This window comes from Sprattus sprattus (assembly GCF_963457725.1).
Source record: "Sprattus sprattus genome assembly, chromosome: 15".
In the NCBI taxonomy this organism is placed as follows: Eukaryota; Metazoa; Chordata; class Actinopteri; order Clupeiformes; family Clupeidae; genus Sprattus; species Sprattus sprattus.
In genome coordinates this window covers 16,934,613-16,954,967 of record NC_137913.1, presented here as the reverse complement: position 1 = coordinate 16,954,967, position 20,355 = coordinate 16,934,613, and the positions used below count along the sequence as shown (strand labels likewise).

General features: G+C 46.5%; 2 protein-coding genes across 4 annotated transcripts in view; both read right to left on the bottom strand.

Moving 5' to 3' along the window:
- The window catches only part of ep400 (E1A binding protein p400), a 35,180-nt gene extending 30,068 nt beyond the window's left edge, over window positions 1–5,112 (bottom strand). For both annotated transcript variants that reach the window (XM_080852068.1, XM_080852069.1), the window contains exons 1-3: window positions 4,974–5,112; window positions 2,771–4,078; window positions 1,525–1,609 (exon numbers count right to left, since the gene is read on the bottom strand). In XM_080852068.1, the coding sequence (XP_080708194.1) occupies window positions 1,525–1,609; window positions 2,771–4,045 (1,360 nt within the window). In that variant the 5' untranslated portion in view covers window positions 4,046–4,078; window positions 4,974–5,112. The remainder of the gene's footprint in view (window positions 1–1,524; window positions 1,610–2,770; window positions 4,079–4,973) is intronic.
- A 1,547-nt stretch (window positions 5,113–6,659) lies between these two features.
- Window positions 6,660–20,355, bottom strand: part of ulk1a (unc-51 like autophagy activating kinase 1a) — a 26,992-nt gene continuing 13,296 nt past the window's right edge. The window contains exons 15-28 of one of the 2 annotated variants that reach the window (XM_080852223.1): window positions 20,344–20,355; window positions 18,942–19,049; window positions 18,557–18,690; window positions 18,317–18,385; window positions 13,660–13,787; window positions 12,901–13,061; window positions 12,325–12,437; window positions 11,759–11,857; window positions 11,082–11,248; window positions 10,648–10,823; window positions 10,181–10,299; window positions 9,711–9,868; window positions 9,145–9,280; window positions 6,660–8,863 (exon numbers count right to left, since the gene is read on the bottom strand). The exon at window positions 20,344–20,355 is cut by the window's right edge and continues 72 nt beyond it. In XM_080852223.1, the coding sequence (XP_080708349.1) occupies window positions 8,808–8,863; window positions 9,145–9,280; window positions 9,711–9,868; window positions 10,181–10,299; window positions 10,648–10,823; window positions 11,082–11,248; window positions 11,759–11,857; window positions 12,325–12,437; window positions 12,901–13,061; window positions 13,660–13,787; window positions 18,317–18,385; window positions 18,557–18,690; window positions 18,942–19,049; window positions 20,344–20,355 (1,636 nt within the window). In that variant the 3' untranslated portion in view covers window positions 6,660–8,807. The remainder of the gene's footprint in view (window positions 8,864–9,144; window positions 9,281–9,710; window positions 9,869–10,180; window positions 10,300–10,647; window positions 10,824–11,081; window positions 11,249–11,758; window positions 11,858–12,324; window positions 12,438–12,900; window positions 13,062–13,659; window positions 13,788–18,316; window positions 18,386–18,556; window positions 18,691–18,941; window positions 19,050–20,343) is intronic. The other variant, XM_080852224.1, reaches the window with a different exon arrangement.

The window sequence follows — 20,355 nt, the reverse complement described above, 5'->3', positions numbered from 1 at the left end:
CACGGGCATCACTCAGATACACAACCATCAGGATGCCCGCGCATGAAGCAAGAGACCCGGCTGAGGTCAGCCATTGAGGCACTGAGATATAGACACACCAGAACTCCTCAGTAGGAGAGGACACGGACAGAACAAAAAACAAAACACACACAGGTCAACAGAGGGTTGTTTTTTTCCTCGTTTCTTTTCTGGGAGGGTATCTGGCCTAAGGATATTCCCTGCCGACAACTGAGGGAAAGAAGCCAAGTCGAACCAGAACTGGAGACAATAACGTAAGGGAAAAATGGAACAAAAGATGATGATGGCTGAAGAACTCAGGAATAAAAACAACAGCCTTTAGATGGCGGACACAAGAGGACGGAGATGCACTGATAATCCAGGTTGACAATACGGACATGATGAGTTCTGGGAAAGAGGGAGAAGAGCATGGGAAGAGGAGTGGATATGACGCTTACTAACAAAGTAAGAACCAACGAAAAAATGAGAATTAACACAAAATAATTTTGCGCGCACAAATATGGATCGCTGGAAAGCGCTTTGATGTTTTTTTCATTTGTTTTTTTCGGCTCTTCTGTTTTTTTTTCGTCGAGTGACCTTTTTCTTCCAATTAGCCAAATGCAGCAGCACGGGAAAGGTAAATTTCGGGCAAAGAAGATCAGAACCAACACAAGGAATGGATGAAGCGGGATGATTCGGACAAAACCAAACAATACATGAAAGACAAAATAAAGACATGGCGTCTTCCATTTAAGAACACGTAGGATTGATCCTTTGTGGTCTTCGTGACTTGGTTCTTCTTCCCTGTCTTTCCCCGACTGCCATTTGGACAATCACACTAGAAAGGCAGGATGTCAGGGGGTAGATCTTGCGACGGGATGACAGGTGACTGGCTGCTTATGAAGGGCTGGAGCTTTCTCCAAAAGAGTGGATATTTTGCTTGACATGGATGGCTCCGATCGCACATCGGAAACTTAAGCAATAAGAAAACAAGAACCAGCCTTGGCGACCCCCAGCGGCATTCCTACCTTGCGCTGTTGGCATAAGCTGCTGGAGCGGCACGCCAGGTGATCCTAAAGGAGCTACAGCAGGATGCTGGAAAATCAACCCGTGGCGACCGACTTCAATCCGGGATCTCTTAGCCTGATCTGGGGTGTAGAACACACAACACCCTCGTAACGGAAAATAAAAAATGAAATAAAACACACACACACACGCATGTGAACACACACATACACACACACAAGTACACTTGGCAAAGAGCAAAGAGCCTCTGCGCACATTCAGCCATAGGGGTTAGGGCGCCAGTACATCCCTGTCAACCCCATACCCAAATTACAGGCTCAAAACACAAAGCGCTGGTGTAAGGTGCCAAGTATAAGCAGAAGCAATCTGAGGGAAGAAAAGGAAACAAGGAAAGGCAGAGGAATTGGAGAAAACTAAAGGGGGTAGGAAAGAAAACAAAAGGAAAAAAAATAGAAAAGAAAAAAATAAAATCCTGTGCTTCGTCCACTGGTGACACCCTACCTGCTTGAGCCAGTGCCTGCTGCCTTTTTAAGATCTCGATATCCATGGGGTTGGAGAGGCCGCCCCCAGCACCCGCCTGGTGCACCTGAAAAAAACCCAGAAAGCTTCAGTCAGGGAAACTATGTCAACTTGGCTTCACAACCAGGATACTGCTGCTGCACCTGCTGCTGCTGCTGGTGCTGCTGGTGGTGGTCCGAATTTGCATGGTTTAATTCTACCATTTGGGCACATTTGAAGTTTACAGTGAAGAAAACCATACAAGCACTGGGATTAAAGGCAGATTGTGTTATAGATCGCAGTCATGTCAGAGGTGTCTTTTCTTTTAAAAGTTACAGAGGAAGAAGCCCGAAACGATAAGAAAGACTTTTGGACTTCAAAGGCAAATTCTCCTGGTCACCGAATTGCTCAGCACTTTACTAAGTTAAGCAGTCTCTTTGATGCTTGCAAAGCAATTGCCGTCCTATAGCAAAAGATTTATAATGTTCCACTGTATGCTTGATCCTTTATGTTCCAAGTGCACAGTAGTATGGTGTCAATGTGATATTACCATCAATTGTGGTACAAAAACCAAGAAAGGGAACAGGCAAATGATACATGCAGGTCATGCATGAGCCTGAACAAACGACAAGCTGAGGTATGAACCACTATGAAACAACTTTTTCTATTCAGACTAATCCCCTACTTCACAAAGCTGATGATGATGATGATGGAAAGATGCATTACAATGGCGATGTATTCTATGCAACGCATCCAAAAAAAAAAACATCTAACGTCAAAATTCTACTCGAGTCTCCATCACCTGGAACTGCTGCTGTTGAGCAGAGAAGGCGGCCGATACGTTGGGTGGGAGCTGCTTCGCTATGGCAACTGGAGTCCCTGTCTGTCCGTCCTTTCCGGTCACGACCTTCACCTGAGGGGGGTTGGCATGGAAACGTGTGTTTGAGGGCTAAACATCTAAACGAACGTGCTAAAAAACAACCTCTCACTACCGCCGCGCTGACCTAGGAGCTGAACGCTGACTGCGCACACTAAGGGACGTGTGTTTCGTGAGTGTGGTTGGTGGGGACAACCCTTTCCTGATATGGAGCCTCGATCCCCGAGAGGCCTTTGAAAGATCTCGCCTTTTTGCAGAGAGAACCTATTGGTTACACATTCACTATCGTGGGGGAGGGAAAAGGTGCAAACTGAGAGCGCGGAGCAGGACTGACGAGGAAGCCTGAAACGCATGTGCACATCTCTCTCCTACCTCATCATTGATAACCTCAGACTGCTCCTCCTCGTCCTCCTCATCCTCCAAGTCGAGGTCGTTCTGCCTCAGGTAGGTGTAGAGGGGGACGCACGGCTTCTTCTTGAAGGCCATGTAGTCCATCATGTTGCCTTGCAGGTGCTGGAGGAAAAACAGCTCGATCAGGTACTCCTTGAAGACCTCCTTCATGCCCTCCATCTTCTTGCCGTGGTGCTCCAAGCACTGCTTCCTTAGCTGGGCCACCTCGGGGGTGGCCGGCACAATCTCCTCCAGCTTCTTGGAAGCCATCTTCTTCACAGAGGCTCCGACGGACGTGAGGGGCATGCTTGAAAGGCCCTGCAGAGGGTTGGCGAGAGACGGGCTGGAAGGGGGAATCTGGTTGGGCAGTCCGAACGAGGTTGCCGTGGCTGCCCCAACACCAGCCGCCATGCCCTGGGCAGGCTTCTCGAAAATCATGGGGCGTGCCAGCTGGCCCTTGATGATGCTGCTGATCTGGGGGGGCAGGTTGGAGGTGGTGATGTGCCCCGGGCTGCCCAGAGTCTGGAGAGCAGAGCCTGTAGTTACGGGGCTCTGAGGCCCCAGGTGGTGGATGGTGCCTCCGGTCTGAGAGTGTGGCTGCGAGAGCCTCCTCTCACGCGCTCCTCCAGCTGCACCAGACATTGTCAGCTGGACCTGCGCAGAGGGCAGCCCTGGGCCCTCCGGATAACAGAAGTGCCCACTACTTCCATTAGGGCTCCCGAGGGTGAACCCGCGGACCAGCAAGCCACCCTCCACCAACTCCAGCGAGGAGCCCTGTCCCAGCGTGGCTGCAGTGGTGGTTGGAGCTCCAGGCCGAGGAACCACTTGCAGTGGAAGAGGACTGTGCTGAGTGGGGCTCTGGGGCTGCAGGGTCTGGGGAAGCGGTGAGGTCACCTGGATGTAGGAAGGGGCCCACTGCGAGGTCTGGTGCTGGAAGCCTGGCGACGCTGGGTTCTGAAGGGGTAGGGGTGTGATGGTGATCTGATTCTGCAGGATGTTCATGTTCTGGCCTGTCACCGGACTGCGGCTCATGATGATCTGGTAATTGGGGGATTGTGGGGCGGAGGGACTCGCTGCGGTGGCGGTGGCAGAGGTGAATGAAGTCACTAGTGACTGTGGGTGATTGGTGGCAACTTGCTGTTGCTGAGTTACCGCCAGGGGCTGCTGCTGCTGCTGCTCCTCAGCCTCTGAATTTGTTGTGGACTTAGGTCGCTGTAGTTGCCGCTGGACATTTGGTGGTCCTCCTCCATGGTGCATTGCGCAGTTCTACAGTTATGTTGAAGGAATAGTCTAGAAGAGGAATTGGCACAATTTTATTACCATGTACATGAACAAATGTCAGTTAAATGTACTTAATTATTCTTGTAGATCTAGACCAGACAGGATAACAGATTCACACACAAACTAAAGATTTGTTAGTTGCTGCTTATAAATTCATGGCCAGTCTGCTGTAGTGATGACAATGAGAATGTCCATACAGAAATATAGGCTGTGGGCCTTTTAAATTAATATATCCATCTAGCAGCTTTACAAACTTTAATGCACACACCAAAGTAATGGTCAAGCAACACTGACCAAAAAGAAGATACTTTTATGTTTATATTCACGTTGTACTTAACATGAGCCTGAAGAATCAGGTAATTCCTTAGCCAATGTGTGTGAACTTAGTTCTAATTATTAACAACAGTCCAGTATCTCATTATGGTACAGGCTGATTGAGAAAAGATTCATTTAAAAAGGGCTATTTCGGATCAGTTGAAAAAGGGGAGGCTAACAAAACCCACTAAATAACCTTTAGGTACTATTGAAAAACAGTTCCTCCCTTGGTAACTGCAACCCTCCACTCAATTGACGTCTCGATAGATACGTTATATGGCGATAGTGCTATGTCGCTATGGTCCCTATAGAGGGCTATAGTAAGGCCTAGACGTGAACAACACAGGCGGCCTTGCTAACGGGCGCTGTATGTTAAAAGTGCGGTATATGTTTAAATATATGCAATAGCAAAGCGGAGAGGGATGAGAATGATTGTTAATTATTTGTACAACGCACTGAAGCCATTAATTAAACTACAAAGAGTCAACCCAAAAGGGAAATAATTATAAAAGCTTACGGTTAGCTTATTTGGTTAGCGCGGCACACCAGATGCTAAACACAAAACACCACCCTGTCCATGTACACTCACCTGCAACAAATAACACTTCCGCGGACGAAACATAAACACTCCAAATTCCGGTTAGCTTAACAAACCGGTAGCAACAGGTAATGAATCCTGTAATGACGATAAATTCTTAAAAATGCAATAAATGCTCCTGAGATATTCCATTCAGAAACATGGCGGTAGCCACCTTAGTTTTTCATTATTCTGACTAAACCCGGAAGTTCTTCAACGAGGGGTCATACTCATGGCTCATTTCAATTGACAGGCCTGTAGACCAACCATGTATCAGAAGCACACACGGTGTCCAATGATACACAAAGAGATGTGCTATTGAAAGGGTTCTGTTCCGCCTAATGTTCGTTATGTTCTGCAAGGATATTTAGGATCGGGTAGAGGACTGTCACTGCATTCCATTTCTAAGAGAGCTCTCTTGACTCCCCCTCTTGACTCCTCGATGCCCCGACTCCTCGATGCCCTCAGTGGTGAGAGATCAAGAGACCGTTCATTTTCAACATTTGGGACACTCTAATCAGAGAGGATGTGGCATCATCACGCTGTGTGTACGTATCTGCTCGCACTAGCGCGCTCTGTCAGACTGCAGTGTGTGTGGTGCCGTCACTTAGCAAGCGAGCAATCATAATAAGCTACTGACATCGACATGGCTAACGTATACCTACCTAACGAATTCAGACAATTCTTTGTTAATCAATCACGGCATAATTGCCCCCGCTAGTCAAGCGAAAAGTGTCCGATTAAAAGTGCACTAACGGGCTATTCCCGGGTGGTAAAATAGCCCTTTGTACAGTCCCAGGTGGGGGAGATAGCCAGCTGCTTAGCATAACTGCCATTCAGAACCAATGGTAATGCTACCAAGCTAGGCTAGCTAGGTATGCTAACTCGGTATACATCGTGAATAACCACCAAAAATACTCATGTCACTGGCTTTAATTTGAGAATGGCATGTTATTAGTACATTTAATATCAGTACAGTTGTTTAATTACTGCTGATATGTACATTTATGGTCTGTAGCCTTGTGGTCTTCTGACTCTGCTATCATAGCCACCATAGCCATTAGGTCCGCCATTGATTTCAAAATAAACCGAAAAGCTCTGGTTGGGAATGGCGCACAGAGTTATGGGTAATAATGCCGCCATTAGGGCATCAAGGAAGCTCAGACCCTCACTTGAAAAACGACCGTTATGTGACGTATTTCAAGGAGTCGACAAAAGCGGAAATGAAGGTTTAAGAGCAATGGGACACTCCTTGCTCTCTTAATAAGAAGTAATGAAGGAAGGAAGGAGGCATGAAGGAGGCAAGGAGGCACCTTTGGAACGGGGGGTAGGATTGGGTTGTTACAGATATCTCAAAGAATTGATAAGGATTAAAATTAGCAGCCTATATGTATGGCACCGTTATCGGCTATCTTTATAAACAGTAAAAAAAATAAAAATAAAAAACACACACAAAAACGACCATCCTTACATTTTGCAGTAACCTCTGCATTGTCTGTTTTATGTAGGCTTAAATGTATGTATAGGATAGCTGTAGTGAATTTAATTATTAAAAATAGATTAATCCCACCAACAACTTTAGTAGCCTGTTAATTAAATAAAAAACAGTTTGTGCAATTGGAAATGGCCAAAGCCAGAAAAACACTGAGTTTACATTAAGTTCAGAGAAATTTGCGAAAAACACAGTACATTTTTAAAAGGTACAAAGCAAACTTCTTTATTTCAAACTCAAATATACATGCGTCAAAATGCGAATTTGATTTTGGCTTCAAAACAACATTTACATACAAACAATATAAATACTGCAGCAATTAATTTACAAATATCTTTTGCCTGGAAATAAAAAAAGTACATAATTCATTTTGTCATCACTGTTACAGTGTTCTGTGCATCCTTACATCCAGGTTGTGTCAGAAACAATCATTAACAACTCAAGTACAAACGCCCCATCACAAAACAATAAGAAAACACTCAACAATACAAAACACTTCATATGTGGTTTTCATGGGGGAAAAAATTAAACAGATTAAATCTGTTTTGGTAATTTTACTTTTTTATTGAAAGACATATTTAATCATGATCTGTGCTGATGAATATTTTAGCACTAGTGCAAACATTTGGTACGGTATGCACTGCAAGCTTGCAATTCCTGCTACGGTATAACAATACAAACTTTCCTAACCCTGTCATGATTGTCAACATGAATTCTGAGAAGGCATTTGAGTGCGACGTGCACACACACACACACACACACACACACACACACACACACACACACACACACACACACACACACACACAGGGGAAATGGCAGGACCTGTGTTCGTGTCTAGAGGGCGACATTATCCAAAGCATACAGCATGTGTTGTTGAGACGAGAGGAACTTGCTTTAGTTAAGGCGAGGCAGCAGATGGGATGCTTTGGTAAGAGTTACACTGTCCATGATTTTTGATAAACATATTTTAAGATACATGCTATTCTACTTTCAGTTTTTTAGGTGTTTGACTGTTGAACATGGCCTTTTCATCCATTCCTTCAACAAAGTCAGGGATACTTTCAAACACAGAAGAACCTTCACAAATATATATAATGAGCAAGGAGCGAAACAGTTCCTAAAACAATTAGTAACAGTTTCTTTAAAAAAAAAAAAAAACCTACATGCTAAAAGTTCACACCCAACTCAAAGCTAAACTTAAATATGCATTCCTTTGGTATCAAAGCCAAATAAAACATTGTAAACACCTCTATCTAAATGAAATAAATAAAATCAGTTTCACACTAGACCTAAAATGACACACAAATTACATACTAGACAAAATCTGAGGATAAAAAGAACAACAATATCAAGCCAATCACATTCAATAAAATCAGGATGCTACATTTAATGGGACACTGCCAAAGAATGGAAGCCATGTTGTTTTCCGACAGGGCAGATTGAAAGCAGTAGAGAAATAAAAGAGTTTTGTACACAGTAGGTTTTGTGCATAAAGTGCTGTTCTATTAATTTCTCCCATGCTTGGGTATGAAATACCTATTTACCCAAAAAGACATCTTTCATGACATTCAACAACTTGGCATTAAACACTGCATAACTTAATGCAATTCAGCATTGCTAATTCAGTGTCCATTCGTTCCAAAACACACAGGCATGTCATGAACATGCACTCTGCAGTGTAGAATATTAGGGCTTATTTGTAACTGCAAAAAGAGCTGTGCAAATCTGTAATCCACTTGAATTAGTGCCCAGCACCCTGGTAAATCATTCTGATGCTGCAAGTGGTTGTAAGGAAAGAATATTGCCTGATTCAATGTCTAACAGAAATCAAGTATCAAAAGTTCAATGTGACTCAACGACCATACTGTTTCCCTCTCTCACTGCTGTCTGTTATGCATGGGCAATATTTTGGTCAAATCCCTCCTTGATATACCCTGTTAATAATAATGTGATTCCACTCTCCTGGTTAATCGACCTGGGAGTGATCATACAGAATACCACTGTTTCTCCAGCCCCAACAATGACAACTGAGTCAAGGACATGTGGCAGCCAAGTGGCTTCATGAATTCTCCAAAGACACCGGAGAGACAGCCAGCTGCTTGCCAAGGGTAAGCTTAGAGCGTGCTCCCCCACAGGTGCAAGTCTTTGCGCGCCAGGAAAGTAATCTAACCATTCATCTTTGATCAAGAGACACCAGCTGGAGGGTTACTATCTCACCTTCACCAACACCAGGGTGGAAGCACTTCCTAAATGATCATCTACAAAAGGAAAAGAGAGGAGAATGGAGGTGGCAGTGATGCTGGCGAAGGCGAGAGCAAAGATGGACATGGACTGGCGTTTAACGCCCTCCTTCAGACGTATGTTCCAGGCTGTAGGGCAGAGAGGCGCCTCTCTATGCACTGTTTACCTGCACGGATAGACAAGTAGTTGCACCACACTTAATATTAATAATAATAATAATAATAATAACAATAATAATGCATTTTATTTATAAAGCACACGTTAACAAACAAATAAGTCTCAAGGTGCTTTAGTTAATGAGTTTGTAAGAGCATGTGTCGTCTCAGGCGTACATGTGTCCAATCGAATGTAAACATGTCTATGTCCCTGAGAGCATAATGTCTGAGTCACTCTCAATCAATTTGTGCGTGTGTGTGTGTGTGTATGTTTGTGTGTGTGGTCACTCACATTTGTCGATGTTGTTTATGTCTGCTGGATCAGTAATGATGAATGTGAGCCCCTCCATAAGCAGCAGGGCTTTATGGTAGCGCTCCACTGAGGCCTCACCCTGGTGAAACATCTCATCAAGGGCTGTGGACTGTACCTGCACACAAGAGAGAGAGAGAGCGTGAGAGAGAGAGGGAGGGAGAGAGGGAGAGAGAGAAGGAAAGGAAGAGAGAGAGAGAGAGAGAGAGAGAGAGAGAGAGAGAGAGGGAGAAAGAGAGAAAGCCTGCTGATTAACTGTACAGGACCACAGGGCTGTGCAATTAAATTGTACTTTACTGAATTCAACAGAGATATTACATGACCCAGACATCATTCATCCAGAGCACATTCCCTCCAGAACTTGTACCACATCTTCACCACTGCCTGACCTAACAACTTTAGGTTAAATGTTCAAATAAAATTTCAAAAATGCAATTGAACTGTAGCTACGAATTCACATTTCATTTCACACTGTGTGAAGTCTGCCATTTTAACAACTTAATGGGGTTCAGGCTATGTGGAGAAAACAATGCATTGAGGGTACATACCATGCTCACAGCGTGTGCGTAGATGAGCTTCTCAGCCGTGATGCTGTTGATGCGGTCCATGAGCCTCTGCTTGGTGGTGAAGAACAGCTGCAGCCGGGCACTGAGGGAGCGAGACGAGCTCACACTGGACTTGTACAGCTCATTCATCTTACGCACCACTACACACACAGAAAAACACATGCCAGATGATATATATTATACTTCATTTGTATCCAATATATACATTAATGTTACTGACAAAGATATTCAATAATCTGAATATATATATATATATATATCATATATACTGTACATATACATATACAGTGTATGCATATGTAAGTAGAGTATAGCATATATACGTATATAGGTAAAAATCAACAAACCAGTTGTTGACTGTCTTTGCAGGTGTGTGTGTGTGTGTGTGTGTGTGTGTGTGTGTGTGTGTGTGTGTGTGTGTGTGTGTGTGTGTGCCTCTGGTGCTTTCTCACCCTGTTTGACGGTGCAGGAGGCGTAGAGTTTGCCCTGCTTGATGTCCTCCATGGCAGTATGCAGTGCAGATGACAGCAGTTCAGCACTCTTCATATACAGGACCAGCAGCTCAGCATAGCTGAGGTACAAACACACACACACACACACACACATACACGCGCGCACACACACAGACACACACACACACACACAGGGTTAAAGCATAAAGCCACTCTTGATCGATAATTTCCAATAATGTCATACTGGGACTATAGTTATATATATATATATATATATACAGTATATTATGTAAATGTGTGTGTGTGTGTTTCTATAAGGTCTGATTGAACTAACACAAACTACTAGAATGCTATCAAGGAGATAATTAGAATTATGACTGATTCATCTAATAAAGCAACTGATAAGGCGATCTCCACAGTACTGGGCACCCCATGGACGTTTCATGATAACCCCTTTCTGGCCTCACCTCCATTCTCGACTCAGCAAGCTGATCTGGTCAGCCACCATGCTCTGCTCCAGGAACGAGGCATCTGGGGCATCGCACGTCTCGATCCCAGGGTCCTTTGCAGCAGCGATTTCCATGATGCAGTGGGAGAAGGCCAAGACGAAGCGCAGCTGGCCTACTGCATCCGTGTGCTCTTGCTGTGAGAGGACGAGGGACAAATAAGGTATTTCGAGATTCTCAAATTGATTGACTGCAGAGCAAAACTAGGTCACTATCCCCTCTTAACACGCCTCCTACTCTTCAAAGGCTCACATCAGTTCTATTTGAAGCTCTGAAACTGAGGTAATTAAGACTACATCAAAAATATATATTTTCATTTCTTTGTATTTGTTTCTTGGAACTTCAGTAAGGAATAGAGAAAGCAAGCAAGTGACTGTGAAACCTCAGATACACACCTCCATCAGAGTGTCCTCTGGCAGCTCTGGGGGCTCGAAGGCGACGCCCCTGCTCAGGGGGCTGGTGTTGGGGTCTGGGGAGCAGTCGCAGCCCTCCCCCTGCGCTCCTGTTTTGGTCTGCCGACCCCCGAAGGTCCAGCCTGGACTAACCGGGCTGGACGAGCCCACTGCACGAGAGCACAGAAGTCAGAGATTTAGAGATTTTAGAATACAGAAATAAACTACACAAGTGTGGATCAAATATAGCAGCCTTTTGCTTTTTGGTAGGCAAACAAAATATAACTTCTATAGAAAATGATGTGCATCAGTTGCTGAAACATACTGAAACATGCATTTTTGTCACAAATTGTCAAAAATGCCACTTTAGCAGTACAATTAAGAGTATTAATGTGAGTAGTTATGTTCTCTTGTATATTTTATTTTCAGTTGTAGGGAATGAGAGTGAGCTAGCCGACAAATTCAAATTCAATTCAGATGCACAGAGGTTGTATCTGCGTGTCAAGTTGTTCATTCATCCGAGACATACGAGCTGTGGCTATTAAATAACGAGACTTATTAAAAGTACATACGAGTTATACAAGTATAACGAGCTTTTATCATTACAATTAAATTCCAGCATTACTCTCATTACTTAATAGCCCTACTTGGTATGTGACTGTGTGCTGTAGGCTACATACCAGTGAGGAGCCTAGGCCTGCTGGTCAGGGGAGGAGAGGGACCTGAGCTGGGGGAGCCCACTGTGAAGACGACCCGAGAGGGACTACCCATCACCCCTACTGCCATCAAGAGACGGTAAGACAGACCGTTGTGAGGTGGAGGGGTTGGAGAGACGGGCAGAGAGTGGAGGTAGTAGCAAGAATGATAGGAAGGGACAAAGACAAGCAAAGAGAGAAGAGACAAAAGGGAGAAAGACCAGAGAGATGGACTACATTAATACATAACGTTTTTGTGGGACCAAGCTGGGCCGGCGGTTATTTTGGACAGAATTGTACTTTCCCTTCACTGGGTCACTTTGAGCTAAAGCGTTCTCATGCCTTAGTAGGAATGTGTTTGCAACCAGGGGAGGAGAACACAGCACAGCTCACTAAGAGATAAGCTTCTTTGTAGCATTAACAGGTGTCAATCAGATTGTATGTAGTCAACTTGTAAGGGTGCATGTGTGCATGTGTGTGGATGTGTTTGTGTGTTTGTGTGTGTGTGTGTGTGTGTGCGTGTGTGTGTCTGTGTGTGTGTTTGTGTGTACCTGTTGTGTCCATGGGTCTCTCCATATTGAGGTTGTCTGTGCTGCCCCGATCCAGCTGTGCTCCAAACACAGCCTTCAGCAACATGTCTGATAGGCGGCCTGTGCTCATCGACCTATGTAAAAAACACGCACAAAGCAGCCATCTGCATATTAGCATTAATGCAATGTTAGAACATGAACGAGGAGTCTACTTTCCCACACTAATATTCTTTTTTGTTTTTCTTGATTTGTTCTGCACTAGCACCTGTCCTTTCAAAAACTTTGACTGCTACTTGAGAGGGGTCTAATAGACAGTGTAGTAGTTAGTTCCCAGGTAAAGGAAAATGAGGAGAAGGTTTCCAGGACATTTCACTTTTTCTATCGTTTTCCATGACTAGAAAGTTGGTCAACCGTTTCCAGGTTTTCCAGGATGTGTGGGAACCCTGCTAACCCTAAGCAGAATCCACAAGGAAAAAATGTCTTCTTCCCAGAAGAGTACATCCATGTAAGTTTTCACAGCCTCACACTTCTAGGTCACCGCTTGGTTTACATTAGGCCATGTGTGTGTGTGTGTGTGTGTGTGTGTGTGTACTCTACCTCTTCACACACTCTCCCCTCCTCTCCACGCCGTGTCTGGTCAGAGTGGGCATGGTGCCCTGGCCTCCATCCAGCTCCTTTAGGTTGGGCATGGTGCGGGTGCGAGGGCACAGGAATGCGGAACCCAAGTTCTGGGAACTGGGTCGTCTGCTGAGGTCACCCTGGGACACACGGCAGAGGGGACATGAAGACATCACAGTTATGGCGTTACAGTCTCAACTATGTGTACTGTATGAGCGGGTCTTTAAGAGTACTACTTGAGTTAATGTGCTGTTACAGTGCCTTGCATAAGTCTTCACCCCCTTGGATGTTTGACCCTTTTACTGCTTTTATAAATCAAGTGCAACCTGACAGAGCTTGATCAGTTTTGCAAAGAAGAATGGAGTACATTTGCAGTGTCCAGATGTGCAAGCCTGATTGAGACTTATCCACACAGACTCATTGCTGTGATTGCAGCCAAATGTGCATCTACTAAACACTGACTTAAAGGGGGGGGGGGGGGGGGGGGGATACTTATGCAATCACTTATTTTACATAATTTTTATTTAATTGAAATTCTTGGTGAAAAAACACGATTTATATAGACCATGATTGATTTATAAAAGCAATTAAAGGGTAAAATATCCAAGGGGGTGGATACTTATGCAAGGCACTGTACATAACAACAGTGGTACGCAAGCGCTGACCTCTTTCGATCCTAAGGTATGTCTAAGTCATTTTTATGTTCTTAATATTCTTACTCTGAACCTAGAGACTCACTTTAGGCATTGTGGGGTCAGGACTCTGCCTGTGGGTCCTCTTCCTATGACTCTGTGGGGCATCGGCTCCCAAGTCTGTGTGGTGCTGGGGTGAGACCGGAGTCTGAATCTTGTACTTAGGGCTCAGGTCTGATCCAGGTTCAAGGGGAAAGGAAGAGTTAAAAAGAAAAGAAAAAGGAATACAAATGTTTATGAAACAGTCTTTAAATACTTGAAGCACTTTCAAGACTTTAATGAAGATTTTGAGGGATATCCCCGCCGTGCCCCCTTCTCACTTTAAGCTTAAGAGGAATTTTCAGCTCTGAAGCGCCCTACTAAGTTCTTGAGGATACGCCAAAAGCGTATTAAGAGTGGAAAAGATTCTGTCAAACCCCTGTATTTCAAAATGGAACAAAAACTAAAACAACCCAGCTCCAAAATGTCAGGACTTTGGGCGGCGATTGCCGTAATTTGGCACATTGACAGCATCTAGTGGCCAAAAGGACATTTTACTTTATGTTTGTGTTCACATGTGCCTTTGTTTCTCGTTGTGTGCCCTCACCTGTTTCTCGTTGTGTGCCCTCACCTGTGTCCCATTATGTGCCCTGTGTTACATTGTCACAATTAGCCAGGAGTTAAATACCTGGCTAGTTTCCCTGCTCTTTCTCTGGTCGTTGGATTGTTTTTTGTCCCCATGCGTTTTTGGTTGTGCTCTCAAGCACGTAGTCTTGCTGCAGCTCTCAAGCTGCTTCTTGTCTTTGTGACATTGTCTACATTTAGTATATTATTTAGTTGATGCTTTTTGCCCTTTTTGCTGTTCTTTTGCCTTTTTCAAGTTTCTCCTGTGGAGGTATCTTGTGTTTTTTGAAAATAAAAGGAAACTAAACTCCAAACGACATCCTGCAACTGGGTCCTGTCTGTAGCCCACTGGGTTAAGCGCTGGTTCCCCAAACCCAGCATCTCGGGTTCAATCCCCGAGAAGAACCTTGACAGAACGACCAGAGCAACATGGACCCAGCAGGTAGTGCCCAACAGGAATACATGAGGTTGGCGCAGGCGATGGAAGCGCTGCGTCAGCGCGAGCAGGTCTTGGTGCAGCGGCAGAAGGATCTCGACCGCCATCAGGAAGATTTAGCTCGCCACCAGCAACAACTGGACCATCGGAAACAACAACTGGACCAACCACCTTCAGTTCGGTTCCCACCCTACGATGGCAATCCGGGTGGCTGCAGAGGTTTTCTCCTCAAGTTCAATCTGGAGTGCAGCTGCCGGCCCATCACCCTCTCCTCCTTATCATAATTGCCTATATGATAATCCTGCTCTCAGGCAAGGCTTTGGCATTGGCAACCGCAATGTGGCAGAAGCAAGGCCCGGAGTGCTCCAGCCTCAGGGCTTTTCAGGCGGTGATGTTGTGGGTCTACGACCGTGTTTCAATGGACAGCTTTGAGGCCGCCATTGCTGCTGCTCTGGAGAGAGATGCTGCCCGTAACCCTGCTCTCCGGATGATGGCTGCTGCCGTTCCTGAAGCCGCAGCCCCAGATGCACCCAGCCTTGATGCAGCAGCTCTAGAGGCCCCCAGTCCCAGTGGACCAAGCCCCGGCGAAGAAGGCAGTCCCGGCGAAGACGGCAGCCCCGATGCCGCCAGCCCCGGCGAAGACGGCAGCCCCGATGCCGCCAGCCCCGGCGAAGACGGCAGCCCCGATGCCGCCAGCCCCGGCGAAGACGGCAGCCCCGATGCCGCCAGCCCCGGCGAAGACGGCAGCCCCGATGCCGCCAGCCCCGGCGAAGAAGGCAGCCCCGATGCCGCCAGCCCCGGCGAAGAAGGCAGCCCCGGCGTAGAAGGCACCCCCGATGCTGCCAGCCCCGGTGAAGAAGGCAACCCCGATGCCGCCAGCCCGAGCGAACCAGGCAGCCCGACTGCTGCCAGCCCGAGCGAACCAGGCAGCCCCGATGCGGCCAGCCCAAGAGAACCAGACAGCCCGAATGCCGTCAGCCCAAGTGAACCAGGCAGTCCATGTGCTGGGACTGCCCCAGGCGCTCCTGGTCCCGTCCCAGGCACCCTTACCCCTGTCTCCTCTGTCCTAGGTTCCACAGTCCCAGTATCCAGTGCTGCCAGCCCCGGTGAACCTGGCTGTCCCGGTGCCGAGGCAACCCCAGCAACTGGTCCTGCAACCCCAGCGACTGGTCCTGCAACCCCAGCCACCGCAGGTGCTACAACCCTGACCTCATCCTCTGACGCGGTCTTCCAGTTCCTGGCCAAGGAGAGGCATCTTGGTCTCCTCAGCTCCATCAAGGCTTCCAGTCGCCTGCCAGACCGTTTACCTCGTCCTGGTCGTCCACCCGACAAGACTCTGCCTCGCTGTGGCCATCCGCCCGGCCGGCCACCAGACACACTGCCTCGATGTGGACGCCCGCACGGCCGCCCACCAGACACACTGCCTCGATGTGGACGCCCGCACGGCCGTCCACCAGACACACTGCCTCGATGTGGACGCCCGCACGGCCGCCCACCAGACACACTGCCTCGATGTGGACGCCCGCACGGCCGCCCACCAGACACACTGCCTCGATGTGGACGCCCGCACGGCCGCCCACCAGACACACTGCCTCGATGTGGACGCCCGCACGGCCGCCCACCAGACACACTGCCTCGATGTGGACGCCTGCACGGCCGCCCACCAGACACTTTGCCCTTGCTTGGCCGTCCGCCCGGCCGCCCACCAGACACTCTGACCCTGCTGAGTCCCCGCCGTCCTGGCTCCTTACCCTGGACCCCCTCCACCCACCCGGTATGGACTTTTTGAGTTTTCTTTGGGTCGTCTGGAAGCCGACCCTTAGAGGGGGGGTTCTGTCAGGACTTTGGGCGGCGATTGCCGTAATTTGGCACATTGACAGCATCTAGTGGCCAAAAGGACATTTTACTTTATGTTTGTGTTCACATGTGCCTTTGTTTCTCGTTGTGTGCCCTCACCTGTTTCTCGTTGTGTGCCCTCACCTGTGTCCCATTATGTGCCCTGTGTTACATTGTCACAATTAGCCAGGAGTTAAATACCTGGCTAGTTTCCCTGCTCTTTCTCTGGTCGTTGGATTGTTTTTTGTCCCCATGCGTTTTTGGTTGTGCTCTCAAGCACGTAGTCTTGCTGCAGCTCTCAAGCTGCTTCTTGTCTTTGTGACATTGTCTACATTTAGTATATTATTTAGTTGATGCTTTTTGCTGTTCTTTTGCCTTTTTCAAGTTTCTCCTGTGGAGGTATCTGTTTTTATGTTTTTTGAAAATAAAAGGACACTAAACTCCAAACGACATCCTGCAACTGGGTCCTGTCTGTAGCCCACTGGGTTAAGCGCTGGTTCCCCAAACCCAGCATCTCGGGTTCAATCCCCGAGAGGAACCTTGACACAAAAGTGAAATATAGCTGCAAGCAGCGATGGCGGTTTCCTCCTCCAAACATTGCGAACCAGGGAAACATTTTATTTTGTGACTGTATAGAAAAATCCATGCTGCAGACTTGCCAATGGGATATTAAATTTCAAATCCAACATTTACAATGCTTTTGCCCTGAAGTTTAGACTGAGTGGAGGTTGTGTGTGCGCGCTTACCCTGTATGTCTTTGAGAATGTAAGTGCTTGACAACAAGCTGTGTGTCTGTGAGAATGTGTGTGCGTAAAACCAATGCTGCGCGTGTGTCAAGAGAGACTGAGTGTGTGAGACACGCGCGGAGGAGCAAAGGAGCAGAGAGGCAGACCTTCTATTCAAAATCACCCTAGAAATTAGCCAAGCATGCATGTTTCAAATATTCACCAAAAATCCACTTTTCATCTTACAGTCAACTTTTTTTCAGATTTCTGTGCTAAACATTCTCAAGTGTCTTCACATGAACTTGTGATTGAATCAGAGTATCACTTTTTGACCTGTTGATGTGTAAAGCATTATTTTAGCGTTAACAATGTATCCAATTTGCTTTATATCAATCATTTTTCAAGATATGAAGTTGCCTTCGCACATGGGAACATGTTGTAGTGTCTTCCAGTGACATATCAAGTTTGGTCTTGATTTGTCAAAGATTTGCCAAGATATGACTTCACTTCCTGTTTAGCGACTTTTCTGCTGAATTTGAGTGGCTGTACCGGACAAACGGTTGTGAGGATCAAAATTCTGTTCTAACTTTTGTGAGGCTAGGTCTGAAGATCATCTCTGGTGATTTTGATGAAGATTTGCCAAAAATTGTAGGAGGAGTAGGCTTTCAAAGGTTTTTGATAAAACCGGAAATAGCGGAAAATCTATATAACCGGAAATTGACGCCGTCGGGTGGGTTTAATTCGTCTTGATCCAGGGAATCCAATGGTACCTGATTTTTGAAAATCGGTCATACGGTTCAAAAGTTGCGTGTGCTACAAAAGTCCAACTTGACCTGTTGGTGGCGCTAGAGTGGTGTAATGAGAGCCATGAAACTTGGTGTGAATGAAGAAGAGACTGTCCTTAATGAGTGTGCCAAATTTCACAAATAGTTACCATATGGTTCTAGGGGCTGCCATTGACTCCCATGGTACAAGAATAATACTAACAGATACAATAGGTTACCTCCTACCGGAGGAAACCAAACTACACTACATAAATATTCCAGGTGAGATTAGCTGTTGATGAACGGAACACAGCAAAGAAGGCGCGTCGCCTCTCCTACCTGCTCTCTGCATTCCAGTCCTGGTGCCCTGAGGAGACACCTGATTGGGTCTCTCTGGGATGGTGCCAACTGTGGAAGAATGACACAACAGGATTGATGAGAGTATGTTCATGGTTCTTGTCCCTTCCATTATCTTTCTGTATTATCCTTAGACATGAATAAACACAGGAGAGGACACCCTACTCTGAGTACGTGTATATGATACAAAACATTTTGGGGAATAATGTGTGTTTAATTTACCCAGTGGCGAGGGTTGGTAAGGTCTACAGCCCCCAACAGACAACCCCCGGTGGGTGGGCACTGCTGCTGCCTCTGAGGGGACAGGAGAAAAACGTCCTGCTTTGCCACAGCAGTGCTGCATGGGTAATGTAGTCCTGCAATGAGGCAATAATGAAATAATGTGAGAGTGGCAAACGCAAAGGCATACAGTGCATTGATGACAAAGGTAAGAGAGAGAAAAATATAACAGGAAGCACACATGCCTCAGGAAGAATGGAGAGCATAGGATAGAGGAAATGAGAGCAAGAGAGATGAAAAGAGGGTGTGTGTGGGAGAGGTCACGAGATGAAGAGACAGACAGGACAGCAGAGGTGAAGGAAGTGCACGTGTAAAAGCAGCCACCTACCTGGAGGGGCTCTGCAGGTTCTGCTCCATGCGCTGGTAGTTGTGAGTCTGAGTGGGCACTGGGATGGGTACAGACTGGCTGTAGTTACTGCCACACAACTCAGCTGGCCTAATGGCACAAACAGAGAGAGACAGAGACAGTGAGAAAAAAGGGAAAGAGAGATTGAGAGAGAGAGAAGTGGTGGGGGGGCACAGAGAAGCAGAGGACAGAGGCACAGAGAGAAAAAACAGGAGAGAGAGAGCAACAGGTTTTTTTTACAAACAATGCACACACTGGTGCCTCTTCACACTGAGTGACAGACAGGGACAGACTAGCTGGCTGGTCTGACGGTTAGTTGAGTGCCGCTCTTGCAAAAGCAGCATGTGCACGCATGACTGACACAAACACACAGCCCTCGCTCCATTTGTTTGGCAGCTGGGATGGGCGAGAACAGCACCTCAGCGGCACCTCTGCAGTCTCTCACCCGAGAGACACTATAGTCGTGTCCTCTGCTCCCGACAGCTGTCTGCAGCCCCTTAACACAGCTGGCCAGACACTGGCGCAGACAGGAAGCACATGGCAAGAGGAATGTCTGTCTATGCTGGACCACAACCCGCTCTGAATGTCTGCTGAACTGACCCACTAGTCCCAAATGTTTTTAGATGATAATTCCAGAACGGAGAGATGAAAGTATTGTTTTTTTTCGAGGGTTTGGAAATGTCCCTAATTTTTCATCACAAACTATAAATCCTGTGTTGCACAGGATAACAAAGTAAACAGAAGACTGGATCATATTCAGCCACGACCTCAGACCAACCGGTTACTTCAACCTGGGTTACATTTTTGTGCTGATGTAGCATTTTCTTTGGCTGGCTGCTGGAGAGTGTGGAGATAAATGTTTGTTCTGAAGCTGTCCCTGACCTAGACGGGCCTCGTTTATGAAATGTGTGTTTGGAGAGGGCTGAGTTTCCACTGGTACGTAAACACAGCCCCCAGGGACAAAAGGTCAGATGGTGCCAATTCTCTCACCTCAGCTGCTTTCTCCTCAGCAGAGACACTCTATTCACACAGACACATATACACACACACACGCACACGCACACGCACACACACACACACACACACACACGCACACACACACACACACACAGACACACACACACACACACAGACACACACACACACACACGCGCGCGCACGCACACACAAATAACCATCCACACAGAGGATCAGGACACAAATACACATTCAAATCCAAATGGCAAATGAGCCCATGAAAAACTATACAATGCATACTACCACTTAAAACACACATACAGCACTTTCACAAAAACACATGGAGACTCATGACATAAGGACACACAGACACACACAATCACACTCACACATAAACATACACTGTCACACACACACATATCTTCACCTGACAGGGCTG